Genomic DNA, 13,830 nt, shown 5'->3' with positions numbered 1-13,830 from the left:
TTGCGCCTTCGGCGCTCATCTAAGAAATCGGTCAGTATTTCCGCGCCTGTAAAATTATTATAAACTCAGTAAGTGACATTTAAAATGGTTAAGTGCTCAATTTTCGATGTGTGCTGTAAGTTTGATTTCTGAATTTGTTTTATATTTTACAACAACTTATTTGCGTAAAAAAGATGATTCGGTAAAAGGAAGGATAAATCCAAAAAGAGTGCCAAAAAAAAGAACTAAATTCTCATACAATACTAAGCTCCTCCTTGAAGATATGATATTAAATACAATATGTAAACTGTAGATAAAAAATTTCAGATATGATATGTTTTAAGTGTTAATTAGCTGTGAATAAGTCAGTCATAAATAGTAGAAACGTTTTCAACACAACAATTTTCGTTAATAAGAGTTGCCGCGAAATTACCAGATGTCTTCCATCTTGTCCAATCTTCAGGCTCAATCTTAGCCTGTTCCAGGCGTTCAGATAGTGGGGAGCGGTGCGAGGTAAAAAGGAGCGCGAAAAAATAGAAACAAGGGAGGAGGAGAGGTGAGAGAGGGAACGCCCGCAAGATTTGTTTCATAAAATAGACTCTTCCGCCCACTCAGACTGCATCAGCTGTAGGTGGTCCTCACTTGTCAATCAAGACTGGTGTTACAGCCTCATACATTTATTATTTTTCTTGCGAATAAATCATGGGTCGCACTTGAGGAAAGTTCCCGTCTTTGCCGGCTAAAAAACCACGAAAATTCGAAACCGTAACCGGAAAAGAAAACTTTTAGTCAAATCGAGGAGGGTCGCACTAGTAGTTACTAGTGGGAGTCAATTGTCGTTGTTTTGACAAATTGAGAGCTAAAGTGGGCCAGATACCAGAGAACATTAACTCTTCGTTGTCCGATCATAAGATCTTTTTCCTCCTTTTCCAGTTTCAGGAGGGTGGGAGAGATAAAGAACATAAAGTGCTTAGCTGCGAAGACTGCAATTCAGTAGCTCGTAGAATAACAAGCCTCTGACTGTACTTGTCTGCTGGGTAGACTGTAACTGGCACGCCTGTAAAGAGTTCCCGTAAAAACGTTGAAATGGTGAAGGATTATAAACTTGTGAATTGCTCGCATGAATAGAGTTTTCGTAAACGTTGAAATGGCGAAGAGTAGTAGCAGCCTCGTTCGTTCACGAAGAAAGCGCGAGGGTCAGAAAATGTCTGCGATTGTCAGTCAAAGATCTTCAAATTGATCGTGTCTCAAATTGATCACGTTTCCCTGACAAGCGCTGACAGTTACTGCTGTGATTCCCATTGTTCGGCTCGAGTTTTCCAAAATCTGCCTGCCCCACCCAAGTGCTACGGCATCTTTGATGTATTTTGCGGTTTTAAAAGTTTTTTCCAACTTGAAAACTTGGGGTCGCACTTGGTAATGTGCCCCGATGATAGATTTCTACCGCAAGGTAAACAAATTCTTCAAAAAATTTGCTAAGTGCGACCCATGCAAGCGAACAAGCAAACTGATTACTCTATTTGAGCCACGCCCAAATAATAAGACACAAAAACATCACTGGACCAATGCCATTTTAGAGCACACATCCATACACCATCAAAGACTACCGTGTGGCACAAAATTTTTGCGGGTTCTAATTTTTGCGATTTTTCCAGCGATCCGCGCAAACAAGTTCCCGAGAATAAAAATTATCGTAAAAAATTTTTTTTACGCACAATTCTTGGCTTGCAACCATGTGACAAGGCGGTCATGTTGATGGCGTGTTGTTGTCAATTGTGGTCATCAGTACAATATAATTTTTTGTCGAAGAATTTACATGAAAATACGGTTTAGTTCCCAGAGGAGAGAAATGCTTTTGTTATTAATCCTAACACACCACCAACATGGCAGCCGAGACGTCGCTTGCAAACCAGCAATAAAAACAATAAGTATTATGAATGCTAGGTAATGGGTACTTTATCATTATGGCAAAAATTAATTCTCAGCAAGAAAAATCAATCTGTCTTTATTGCAAAAATTAGTTCACGCAAAACACAAAAAATTGCCAATCCGCAAAACTAAACTCCCGCAAAAATTTCGTGCCACACGTTTACATGTACTCATGCCGTATCCCAAATAATGTTTAAAAGCTAACCGTTTTCAGTTCAGTGCTTAACCCTAATAACCCTAATCACTACAGATCCTGCCTCGTACCCAGACGTCTCTCTTTTTCGATGAAAATGTGCGCGCAAAGGAAGGCGGGAAGGAGACAACTGTACCCTTCCCATGGTCTCTTGCGGTTCATCACCAGTCACTCGTTTCGCGCTCGCCTCTGCCATACGAAAAACGGAGCACCTGAGGAGGAGGCTGGCCCTGGGAATTTTCTTGGTAATGATGGAACACGCCGCGGAAAATGGTGCAAGGCTTGGATCTTTTGGAAAGAAAACGGGGAAAAACAGTGTTATGGAAAGGCAAAATGAACAGCAAACAACAGTGAGCGACGATAGGTTTAAGGAACAGCTGCTCTGTAAATTAGATGAGCTGAGGAAAGCTAACTTTCTTTGCGACACAATCGTTCGGGTCGAAGGAGAAGATTTTCCCGCTCACAAGAATGTTCTATGTGCCACAAGCGATTATTTCAAGGCTTTCTTTTCTAGTGACCTACAAGTCAAAGAAAGCCAGAGCAGCTTAGTAGAACTAAAAAATATGAAATCAAGCACGATTGCAGAAGTGCTCCGATTTATGTACACTGGAGAAGTAAACATGAGCTCGTCAAACGCACAAGATCTTATCATCGTCGCTGATTATCTGATAATTCCACGATTGAAAACAACAGCTGCGGAGTTCATTGGAAAGTCAATAAATGCCTCAAACTGTTCAACAATGGAATCCTTTGCTTTTCAATATAACTGCGATGCGTTGATTCAGGCTGTCTTAAATTATAAATGTAAACATTTCCTTACTTACGTAAAATCAAACGATTTTTTGGACCTTGATGTAGAGAAAGTGAAAGAATTGGCGTGTCTTGACGATCTGCATATTACTAAGGAAGAGGAAGTTTACGAGGCAGTTATTGAGTGGGTGAAACATGATTTAACATCAAGAGAATGTTTCCTCCCAGATCTGCTAAATTGTTTAAGGTTGTTCTCTCTGTCAAAATACAGTTTGGAGAAGTTTTTAAAGAAAGAAGAGTTGATCGTGAAAAGTCCTGTTTGTTCAAACATTTTGTATAATGGATTGAACTTTTTTGTTTTTCCGGATCGATTTTTAAGCAAGTCTCTTAAGCATCGCTCATCCATTCAGAATGAAGAACATGTTATAGTAGTTATCGGCAGTGAAAGTGATCTTGAAGAAGACATTAAGACTGACTGTTATGTTCTTTCTACAAAACAGTGGAAGTCACTAGCTCCCATACCCGAAAGCTGTGCCTTGGATATGTATAATTTGTATGTTTCTGCCGTTTGTGGTGGGCTTTTGTATAGAATTGATGGTGTAGATGGCAAAGTCACCTGTTATAACCCACTGGAAAATGCATGGAGAGCAAGAACAACAAGGTTTCTTAGCAGTTGTAGAGGTTGTGCAGTGGCATCATTCCACGAGGAACTTTATTTGTTTGGTGGAATGATACATGAAGATAATGACTTAGATACGGAGGTGATGTTCCAAGATGCATTTAAATACAATCCATTGAGCAATGCATGGACGAAAGTAGCATCAATGCAAACCGGCCGTGCTTATCACTGTGCAGTAGTTGTGGAAGACCTCATTTATGTGATTGGAGGTTGTAATGGCCAGATCTCCCTGAAGAGTGTCGAGACATATAATGCATCAACCAACCAGTGGAGAAGAGCTCCAGATATGGCAAATCCCCGTAAGCATGGTGCAGCAGTTAATGCTGGTGGGAAGATCTTTGTCACTGGGGGGTACTGTGACAATGATGAAACAAGTGTGGAGCCTAGTTGTGAACTTTTTGATCCACTTGTTAACCAGTGGAGCCTGCTACCTGGACCTTACCAACCTCGCTGTTGTTTTGGCATCGTGAGTGTGGATGACATGGTGTATATTTTTGGTGGTGAGGATTCAGAACAGTGGATAAGTACTTCTGAGAGTTTTGACTTCAGAAGCAACAAATGGAATGAAGAAGCTGAGAAACCTCTGCCAATGCCAAGGAATGGTACACGGACCCAAGCATCTTTGTTGAAAGTCCCAAAGAAGTTTATTAAAAGCTCAACTGGTCGACTGTCTGTATCCTGAAGATCACTTAAACCATGCTTATAACTTACAGCATTAGTGTTCACTTTTTTCCAAAAAAAATTATTTATCTTTTTTGGAAGATGATGTGTCAGTTTACCTTGGGAGCAGAGGTTTCTCTCTTGCATGGCTTTTAGTATTAACAAAGTCAGTTGCATAGCTTATTAGTCTTGTAATTGGTTAGTTATATGTGCCCCTGGGCGTAAACAGACCAACTATGGAACAGAGAAGCCACACAATTGACTTTGTAAATGCTAAAAGTCATACAATAGAGAAACCTCTGCTCCTGGGCAGTGAGAAATTAGTAAGGATAAAACCTTCAATTTAATCTGAACTTGAAATGCTGAACAAAAATACAGCTGTAGTTGACTGCGACTATTATCTGTTATGAGCACTGAGTAATATTCTATACTTAATGGTAGATCCCGAGGGAAACAGTTAGTTTTGTTTTCCCTTGAGTCCTGATGTTTCCCAAAACGAAGTCAAGGGAAACATCAGGACTCAAGGGAAAACAAAACTAACTGCTTTCCCAAGGGACCTGACATTAAGTGTTTTGTTATATTTCTAGACTTTCACTTTAACAGCAACAAAAGAATAACTGGAGCGAACCAAAACAGTCGACTTGGTACTTATAACAACACAAATTTAATTCTCAAAACCACTAAATGAATGATTTACAAACTACTTTCCTTATATTATGTGCAACTTTTTCCTCTACAAGCTGCTGTTTCACTTCTGGGATAACTAACAATCGTCTCTTTTAGCTTGAGGCTTCATGTTTGTGTTGTTGTGTTCATTCACGAAAAAGAAAACTGGCAATGTTTTTCCTGCCTTCTGTCACGCCACTTTCCACCATGCTTTGATCACGTGCTGTAATGTATCCTGAGTGGAGTACATTGCTTAATGTATCACGATCGGGATACATTTGATTTTAGTCAAGGCCACATGACCAAGAATCAACCAATGGCATTCCCTGTTTAGTTGATGATAACAATGCTTTTCGTTTTACCATTTAAAACATTGGCTTAGGATCCAGGACTGTGCGTCCTATTCTTGGTTGTCACATGACGTCACAAAAATTCAAACTAAGAAACTATCGTTTCTTCTGAGTTTCTAATTTCATGTGGTATTAGAGCACCTTAAAACCTTTATACAAACAAATTTTCGGTTCAAAAGGGTTGTTTGTTTTGCAATAAAGGACGGTTGAATTTCCAGGCTTTTGTGTAACACAGCATTTAGCTGGCGCGGCTGGGAAAGCTCTTATGTGGGTTAAAAACATTACAGATTGTGAGTTCCTCAAGCGAAGAATTCAGGCATAAGTAGGAAAACTCAACAACAGATGTTTCTGTTGTTTTCCGGCGGCCATATTTGTGTCCCTGAAAGGGACTCAAACATGGCGTCTCCATACAAAGCATTATAAATTTGGGTGAAACTTTTTTTTGAATACCGGTATCTCACATATGAACTATTGCATAGACCCGATTCTTGGCAAGGCTTTTTGCATATTTTATCTTCTTTCATTTCCCAGATTCTAAACTTTCTGTATTAAACGGTTTCCATTTTTATTTCTGCTTTCTCACGTGAGTGAAAACCGAGAATTAAATGCATTATCTTTGGATGACTCAAAGTATGTTGTTAAAAAATTAAACAAGGCTTGCATTTTTTATGATAAGTTTTAATGTGTCTTACAAGGTTAAAGTTACTACTGATAAATATTAATTTTATTACTTGGTTTATCGTTCATTCCAATATTATTTTCACAGATGTACTGTGAAACTAAAAAAACAATAAACACAAGAATAGTTATTTTGGAATGTTATTGTGTTGCAAGGGAAAGGCCTTCAGAAATTAGAAGAATAATTCCAGCCTTGCTTTTTATTGGGAAAGGAACCCCCTTCTGTTGTGTGAATGTCATTCAGGTAAAATATATTAAAGGGATGATTAAAATCTCAATGTTTTCTGTATGTAGAAAACTATTTAGAGTATGCGAATAACTTCTAGTGATATCATGCAACTGCACATATCGGTTATTGTTAGAAATACAGCGTGCCATTAATTCTCTTCCAAAAGGTACATATGTCTGGACCTCTTTGGGAAGAGCCCTCTGTGGTTATTGTCATAAATAACCATTAGATCTTGTTTTTTTTAGGGTCGCTTTATATGGGAAGCCTTCACACTAGGCCATATAGGAAGGCTCCAGCAAGCTGAGAGGAAGAGAAAGCTCTGAATGTATGAATGAAGAAAAGTTATGAACCGTGAAATTTAAACCGTGATTTACATGTACCTTACCACGCTGCCACTGAATTTGTGCAAGTTTCTAAAGTGAAGCCTAACTCAAATTTAAGACCTGGTTTGATCAAGCACATCACCTGGATCGCAATCACCACAATACAAGATTGTCTGGGGAGGGGAGGCTTCTACTCCCTTGGGGAGAGGGGGAGGGGGGTCTGCTGTTGCCTCTTGGTTTTGCATATGTTATTTCTAGAAAGTGGTAAACAAACCAAAAAGAGAATGTTTGTCTCTATGTTTCTGAACTACAGGAGAAACAAAATTCTCAAATGTTTAAGGCTTGTCTTGCAGTGAAATAAAAATAGTGCTGAACAATATCTCCTCCCAGGACGAAAACCCTCAATCACTTAAACATTATGCTACATCATTGAAGTGGGGAGGGAAGGCATACTGCGGCTAGCCATTGACAAGGACGTGAAAAAAGGGATGTGTACAAAAGTTGATAGCAAGGAAGTGGAGATCTAGAAATGCCTAACCTCGCTTCAAGTGAGATATTGCGTAGCGTGCAGCACAAAGTGAATGAAATTTATCAGGCCACGATACAGAACTGTGCTATGTCAGCAGTTGCGAATGCTGTCTGGCAGGAGCCCATAACCTGGAGTGAACAACTCCCATATTGGGGCTATGTCACAGCGTTTTCACGGATGGGTTTATTTTTCGGTACATTTTACAACAATTTTTTTCCGCGAAACTGGAAGCTCCATTTGTCTATAACCACATTCGAAGTATATATTATGATGAAGGAGACCAAAACATCATCAAAGTCTGAAGGAGTCTTGTAGGTTTTGCTGAATGATTTGTGGGACTTACACGATATTCTAAATTCGCGCCAAAATTGTTCTAAAAATAAACTGGTTAGTAAAACCGCTGTGAAACGAGCACATAGAAGGTACTTGCTCCTGCTTATGAGCTCCTTTGTCTGATCATTTTAGTAGCGAAAAGATATGAAGCAATTTAAAGGCTACCGACAAGCTCTGAGCGGCATGGTAGCCATGGTTATGGTAATTTATCCCCGGTTAGTAACGTCTGCGAAATGGCGCCGAAATCCTTGTTCCGGGCCTCAGGCTAATCAAGGCGCGTACTCAAATCCTGGTACACAGGTGGGGCTCCAGTAGAATAAAGATTTCGGCGCTATCTAAACACCATTTTTCATGAACAATTTGAATAAAGCATATAGCGTAGTCCGGAAAAGCACTTACTTTCTTAAATTAGCCCCATAAGAAGAAGATCTGGAGGTCGAATGATTTCTTAAACCGCGGCGTAAGTTAGACTTAAGATACCGTCGGGAAAATAAACTTTTATTGCATATTTGATTTCTGCTAAATAAAGTGAAATCGTTAAGGAAATGCTACCAGTATGTTTCCTTACTTAAAAAAGAAATGACACGTGAAAAAAGTCGTAAGTTTCGCGCACATTCCAATTGCGAAATATCATCGCAGGTGTCGTTTTAGCGCTGAGGCCTTCAACTGCTTACGGTCCACACGTGGACCCCACAAAAGTAAAGAAAGATGGAGTCAATCAAGGTTTAGAACGCATGATTCTTCCAAACACGCTTAGATGTATACGTTGGTATGTTACAAGGACAAGGCCACGTTATTTCCAGTGATCTTGCGTATCTTTCATTAATGAAGTTACTTTTCAGAGAGTTCTGAATAAGAATGAAAGTGTGTTACATCCTCCCTCCGCGACGTATCTGACAAATTAACTCAAAGGAGCTGATTCCATTTCAATCAAGTGCGCCGGTGATCATTGTGAACCGCAAAGTCGACCTGAACAAGGCCACCTTCATTTTCCGACGCAGTCGTCACGATCTGCATAATTCTTCATATCACACTGAGCATCATTCAATAACTGTTAAATATCACGACCTTGCCTATTTTGCCCACGAACACATCTGCACATGTCAAGATGAGGATTGTGATTCAAGCTTTGATCGATATCTTTCTTTGATTTATGTGGGGTCCACGTGTGGACCGACAAAATTGCAAAGCCGACTGTATTTCAAGTCGTCTTGCGGGGTATTGGGAAAAGTTTTCAATCAGCAATAACCGCGCCACGGATGAACCTCACTGGCTACAGTAATGCCACTGTGCAAAGCTTACTATAACACCTTTCAAAGGAAGTATTTGTGGCAGCTGGGGACACATTCACTGTAGTATGTGATTTAGTTTCCCGTAATCTTTAGGTGACTCCGTTGTTTTGCACTACGCATTGCCTACTGCACATAACAGGTACCGGCGATTTTCGCCCGGCGCTTAAAGAGGTTAAAAATACTGATTCTAAAGCCCAAGAATAATAATAATAGGTCTTTATTGAAAAGCTTAAAATGTCGTATAAGAACAATTAAAAACAGCATTAAAAGACTTTTACATTATATTGCTACTTTATATTTGGAAAAAAGCGCAGTAATAAAACTATTTTGAAGACGCTGGGTATTAACCCTAGGGCAAAAACTGTTTGAATGCGGAGGTCCACGCAACACGTATATATAACTGAGTGGTTCCTCTTGCTAGCCTGCGAGCAAGCTCTCCTGTTTGGGCGCCCCTAGCGGCTTCGCCGCTCGCTCGCGCGTTCTCGCGAGACTCGCTTCGCTCGCCCAAATAGGATAGCTTGCTCACAAGCTACCTCTTGCCAGATCTCTAATTAAAGAGATGCTGTCGCCAGACGTGACTTAAAGTGTAAAATAAAACAAAACCTGAATGGAGGGCTAGCACTACGGCAGAGGGCTGATCTAGTATAGGCTAATATTTCGGTTAACAAAATTTGCCTTCCTCAGGGCTATTTTTCCTTCTTCCCTTCCCATGAGACCCCGCACGCGCCTCAACCTAATCCCCGGTCTTCTCTCACCCCAAAAGACACTTAAATAAATAGCGACTGAGTACGAGTCTGCCCTCATGCATATATGCATACGTCATGTAGAATGAAACGAAGAAAGCATTACAGGACTACCACTGACATACCGAAGTCCCCCTTCTCAAATAAGCCCCCCTCCCTCCTCTAGAAACGGATCCCATCGACCGTAGACCGTAGCCCGCTCGGAGACCTCATGAAATTTACACAACGTAGTTTTCCCCTTCACTAATTACGGTCAAGCACTGCCTTTACAGATTAGAACGATGTTCCGCAGTTTCCTCTGACTGCCATGAATATTTTTTAGGATTGAAACAGCTTACAGTATCATGATCATCACTTAGAATATATACACATCCCATACACACTGCTAAGTACAGATTAGCTAGGGTTAAGCACTAAAAGCTGCTCCGACATCTCAGAATTATAAGACAACTAGAGAAATTGCTCAGAATGCAAAAAGTTGCTCGGAATACGAGAAGTTGCCAAAAAGTTGCCGAGCAACTTGTGGATAGCCCTAAAATAGAGGATCTTTAAAAAGACTAATTCTCGATTGGTTTCTCTGCTTCAATATTGTAGTGCACATGCATTTTTGACTTCTTATAAACAGCTTCAATGTCGAGTGTACGTAATCTATCAAAATTTTAATAACCTCGTCTGATACGTTTCTGGAACACTGCCCACCTACTCCTCCCTTAAGTCAACATTTTGAGAAGTAAGTGTTGATCTTGGCCTAAGAGAGGGTAATGATCCATAATATTATCTCTACAATATTGTATTATTTCTTATCAATGACATTAATCCGTTTATCTGATTATCTGTAGACTGTATTTCCTTTTTTTTCTTCTTTTTCTTTTTTCAGTCTGATTCTTCGTTCTCCTTCGTTCTATGAAAGGAGTAACAGTGGTTACGCAATAAAGACAAAAAAACCATTAAACGACAATCAAACACCAAAATGTAGTGGAATACATTGCAGGTAAGTCTTTTTATTCATTTCATTAAGGTTTATCCTTATTTAGCGTTCGCAGATCTCAGTAATATATTTCTCATACAAAGTCTCTTATATTTTCAACGGTCGCCTGTAACGCGACACCGGCGCGTCACCTATGGTTATGTAAATCACATTACACCCTTCCCTCATTTGTAACGTGAGTTTGTTTTCGCCTGTGGGGAGAGGGGTACATTTTCGGACCGTCGCATAAACTGGGGGGTACGTTTTAAAAAAGGAACCCTTTTAAAAAATATGCCTTAGTTGGTTGAAAAAAATCACCCCCACACCAGGAGCCCATCATGCATCATACCCCCCACCCATAACTAACATACAAAAGCCCCTTATCCTGCGTAGCTGGCGGGTTTTGTTATGTGTTTTTTTCTTCTGTGGTCGTTTCGTAACTATAAAGCCGTGCGAAATCTACACCGAAAATAAAAAAAAGAAAACGATGGGGAAGGGGAGGGGGAAGAAGGCAGTTGGAATTGATGGTGTAGACCGCAAAGTCAGCTACTATAACCCACTGGAAAATGCATGGAGAGCAAAAACCACAGAGTTTCTTAGCAAAAGAGGTTGTGCAGTGGTATCATTCCACGAGGAACTTTATTTGTTTGGTGGAATGATACATGAAGATAACGACTTAGATATGGAGGTGATGATCCAAGATACATTTAAATACAATCCATCAAGCAATGCATGGACGAAAGTAGCATCAATGCAAACCCGCCGCGTTTATCACTGTGCAGTAGCTTTGGAAGACCTTATTTATGTGATTGGAGGTTCTAATGGCCTGATCTCCCTTAAGAGTGTTGAGATGTATGATGCATTAACCAACCAGTGGAGGAGAGCTTCAGGTAAGGCTAATCCCCGTAAGCTTGGTGCAGCAGTAAATGCTAGTGGGAAGATCTTTGTCACTGGGGGGTATTTTGATAATGATGAAACAAGTGTGGAGCCTAGTTGCGAAATTTTTGATCCACTTGTTAACCAATGGAGCCTGATACCTGGACCTTGCCAACCTCGCTGTTGTTTTGGCATCGTGAGTGTGGATGATATGGTGTATATTTTTGGTGGTGAGGATTCAGAGAAGTGGGTGAATACTTTTGAGAGGTTTGACTTCAGAAGCAACAAATGGAATGAAGAAGCTGAGGAACCTCTGCCAATGCCAAGGAATGGTACCAGGACCCAAGCATCTTTGTTGAAAGTGCTAAAGAAGTTTATTAAATGCTCAACTGGTAGATGGTCTGCATCCTGAACATTACTTAAAACATACAGTGTTAGTGTTCACTTTTTTCCCAAAAAAATTATTACTTTTTGGAAGATGAGGTGACAGTTAGTTTACCTTGGGAGCAGAGGTTTCTCTCTTGTATGGCTTTTAGCGTTAACAAAGTCATTCGCATACCAGTCAATTGTGTAATTGGTTAGTTATATGTGCCTCTGGTCGTAAACATACCAACTATTCAACAGACAAGCCACACGAACGACTTCCTAAATGCTAAAAATCATGCAAGAGAGAAACCTCAGCTCGTGGGCACGAGAATTAGTATGGCTAAAACCTTCAATTTAATCTAAACATGAAAAGCGGAACAAAAACACAAGACAGCTGTAGTTGACTACAGTGGGGTGCTATTACCGCCAAAATTCAGCTATCGTTACTTTCGTAAATGGTGCCTCCAATTTTGTTTATGGTGCCTTCGTTTTCATAAATGGTGCCTCTGTTTTAATAAATGGTGCCTCTGTTTTCATAAATGGTGCCTCTGTTTTTGTAAATGGTGCCTCCAATTTTGTTTATGGTGCCTTCGTTTTCATAAATGGTGCCTCTGTTTTTGTAAATGGTGCCTCCAATTTTGTTTATGGTGCCTTCGTTTTCATAAATGGTGCCTCTGTTTTCATAAATGGTGCCTCTGTTTTTGTAAATGGTGCCTCCAATTTTGTTTATGGTGCCTTCGTTTTCATAAATGGTGCCTCTGTTTTTGTAAATGGTGCCTCCAATTTTGTTTATGGTGCCTTCGTTTTCACATATGTTACCTCTAAACTTGTTAATGGTGCCTCTTATTTTGTTAAACTGGTGCCTTTATCTTTGTATATGGTGCCTCTAAACTTGTTAATGGTGCCTCTTATTTTGTTAAACTGGTGCCTCTATCTTTGTATATGGTGCCTCTATTGTCTTAAAAAATGCTGCCGCTGTTTTCGTAAATGGTGCTTCAAATATTCAGCAGTCTGGGAACGACTCTCTGGTGACTTAACCGAGGAAAACTGGGGCTCAGTGTCAAAATGGCGGACTCCTCAGCCTGTCTTCGCGGTCTTGTTACAGGAGAAATTGCAAACATTTGCGACAGTTTACAGAACTATAGAATACCAGTCTATTTAAAATGTTCCAAAAATACCAAGGCAAGCACCGTTGTTGCATGTCTCCTTGAGGCTGTGTCAGAGTTTGGTCTACCATCCCGGGTACGATCTGAAAATGTTGGAGTTTCCATGTTCATGCTTCAGTGACGACCGTGGATGCGGTTGTTCTACAGTTGTTCTACAGCAGCAAGAGGTGACATTAATAAATGACTGGTTTTACAGAGTTTCCAATTATGTTTTTTAACACTCACGAACTCGCGAAAGGTGATTGGTTTTTGGAATTTATAAGTCACAAAATCGTCTTCTAGCTCTAGCATATATTTGCAAGTGAGCATAAATTTCCTCCAGTAGAAAGTTGCTGTTGAAGAATTTTGTGGCAAAAAATGCGTGCATAGATTTATTCTTTCAAGAAAGAAAGTGGCTGTGCGTAGAACCTAATAAGTGCATTTTATCTACATGTTTACACTGTACTTGGTAAACAAAGGGGGGGGGGGGGGGTCGGATTAGTGACGTCACACTTATAAACCTCCTATATTATATGAAAAAAAATACCACCAAAACCCAACCATGTTCCTACTATGTGGGTACTGTTAGTTTCTAATATTGTTGTAAAGAAACAGAAAATAAAATCAGTGAACTGTAACAGCAGGATTCATCACAATTTAATCAACAGTTTGATTCCAGGTCATTAGAAAAAAACTGAAACTAAATGGCAGTGCCTTTAATTGACTATAATTTTGTTATAATGTGAAAGACTATAAAGCAGTCAATATCTTCTTTAAAATGCACAAACCCGTGTTATAAAGAACTTTTCTTCGTTTAAACATCATAAATAATCTGGAACAGTTTACCTTTCAGTAACGTAAACAAAACTATGTTTTTTAATCACTTTCACAAAACTGTAATAATTTCAAAGTTGTACCATTCCCTGCAACATGAAACTTAAACACCTTCAAAGAGCCCAATCATTTGGCAATGGGGTTGCAGAATGTTTTGAAGAGGAAGCCATGCCAGCACTTATTGCATCCTTGATTGCCAGACTTCTATTTCCAAGGGCTTTTGTTCTGGAAGGACACGTAACAGTGAAAATGAGAGTAGCAAAAACAGTGTTTTGTTTGAATAAATCCATTGTTTATTTTTTTCGTTTT

At 39.7% G+C, this 13,830-nt stretch overlaps 1 protein-coding gene and 1 non-coding gene across 2 annotated transcripts; one reads left to right on the top strand and one right to left on the bottom strand.

The window, feature by feature from the left end:
- Positions 1-2,352: 2,352 nt before the first annotated feature.
- LOC140925837 (kelch-like protein 24) lies at positions 2,353-11,588 on the top strand. The gene is made up of 2 exons (XM_073375690.1): positions 2,353-4,209; positions 10,749-11,588. The coding sequence occupies exons 1-2, from the start codon at positions 2,353-2,355 to the stop codon at positions 11,586-11,588; spliced, it is 2,697 nt and encodes an 898-aa protein (XP_073231791.1).
- Positions 8,460-8,597, bottom strand: LOC140929186 (U4 spliceosomal RNA). Its single transcript, XR_012164704.1, has one exon. It is a non-coding gene; the product is annotated as a U4 spliceosomal RNA (small nuclear RNA).
- Positions 11,589-13,830: the final 2,242 nt, after the last annotated feature.

This window comes from Porites lutea, chromosome 2 (genome assembly GCF_958299795.1).
Source record: "Porites lutea chromosome 2, jaPorLute2.1, whole genome shotgun sequence".
In the NCBI taxonomy this organism is placed as follows: Eukaryota; Metazoa; Cnidaria; class Anthozoa; order Scleractinia; family Poritidae; genus Porites; species Porites lutea.
The sequence above is the reverse complement of the archived record's forward strand: the minus strand, read 5'-3'. Positions and strand labels throughout refer to the sequence as shown.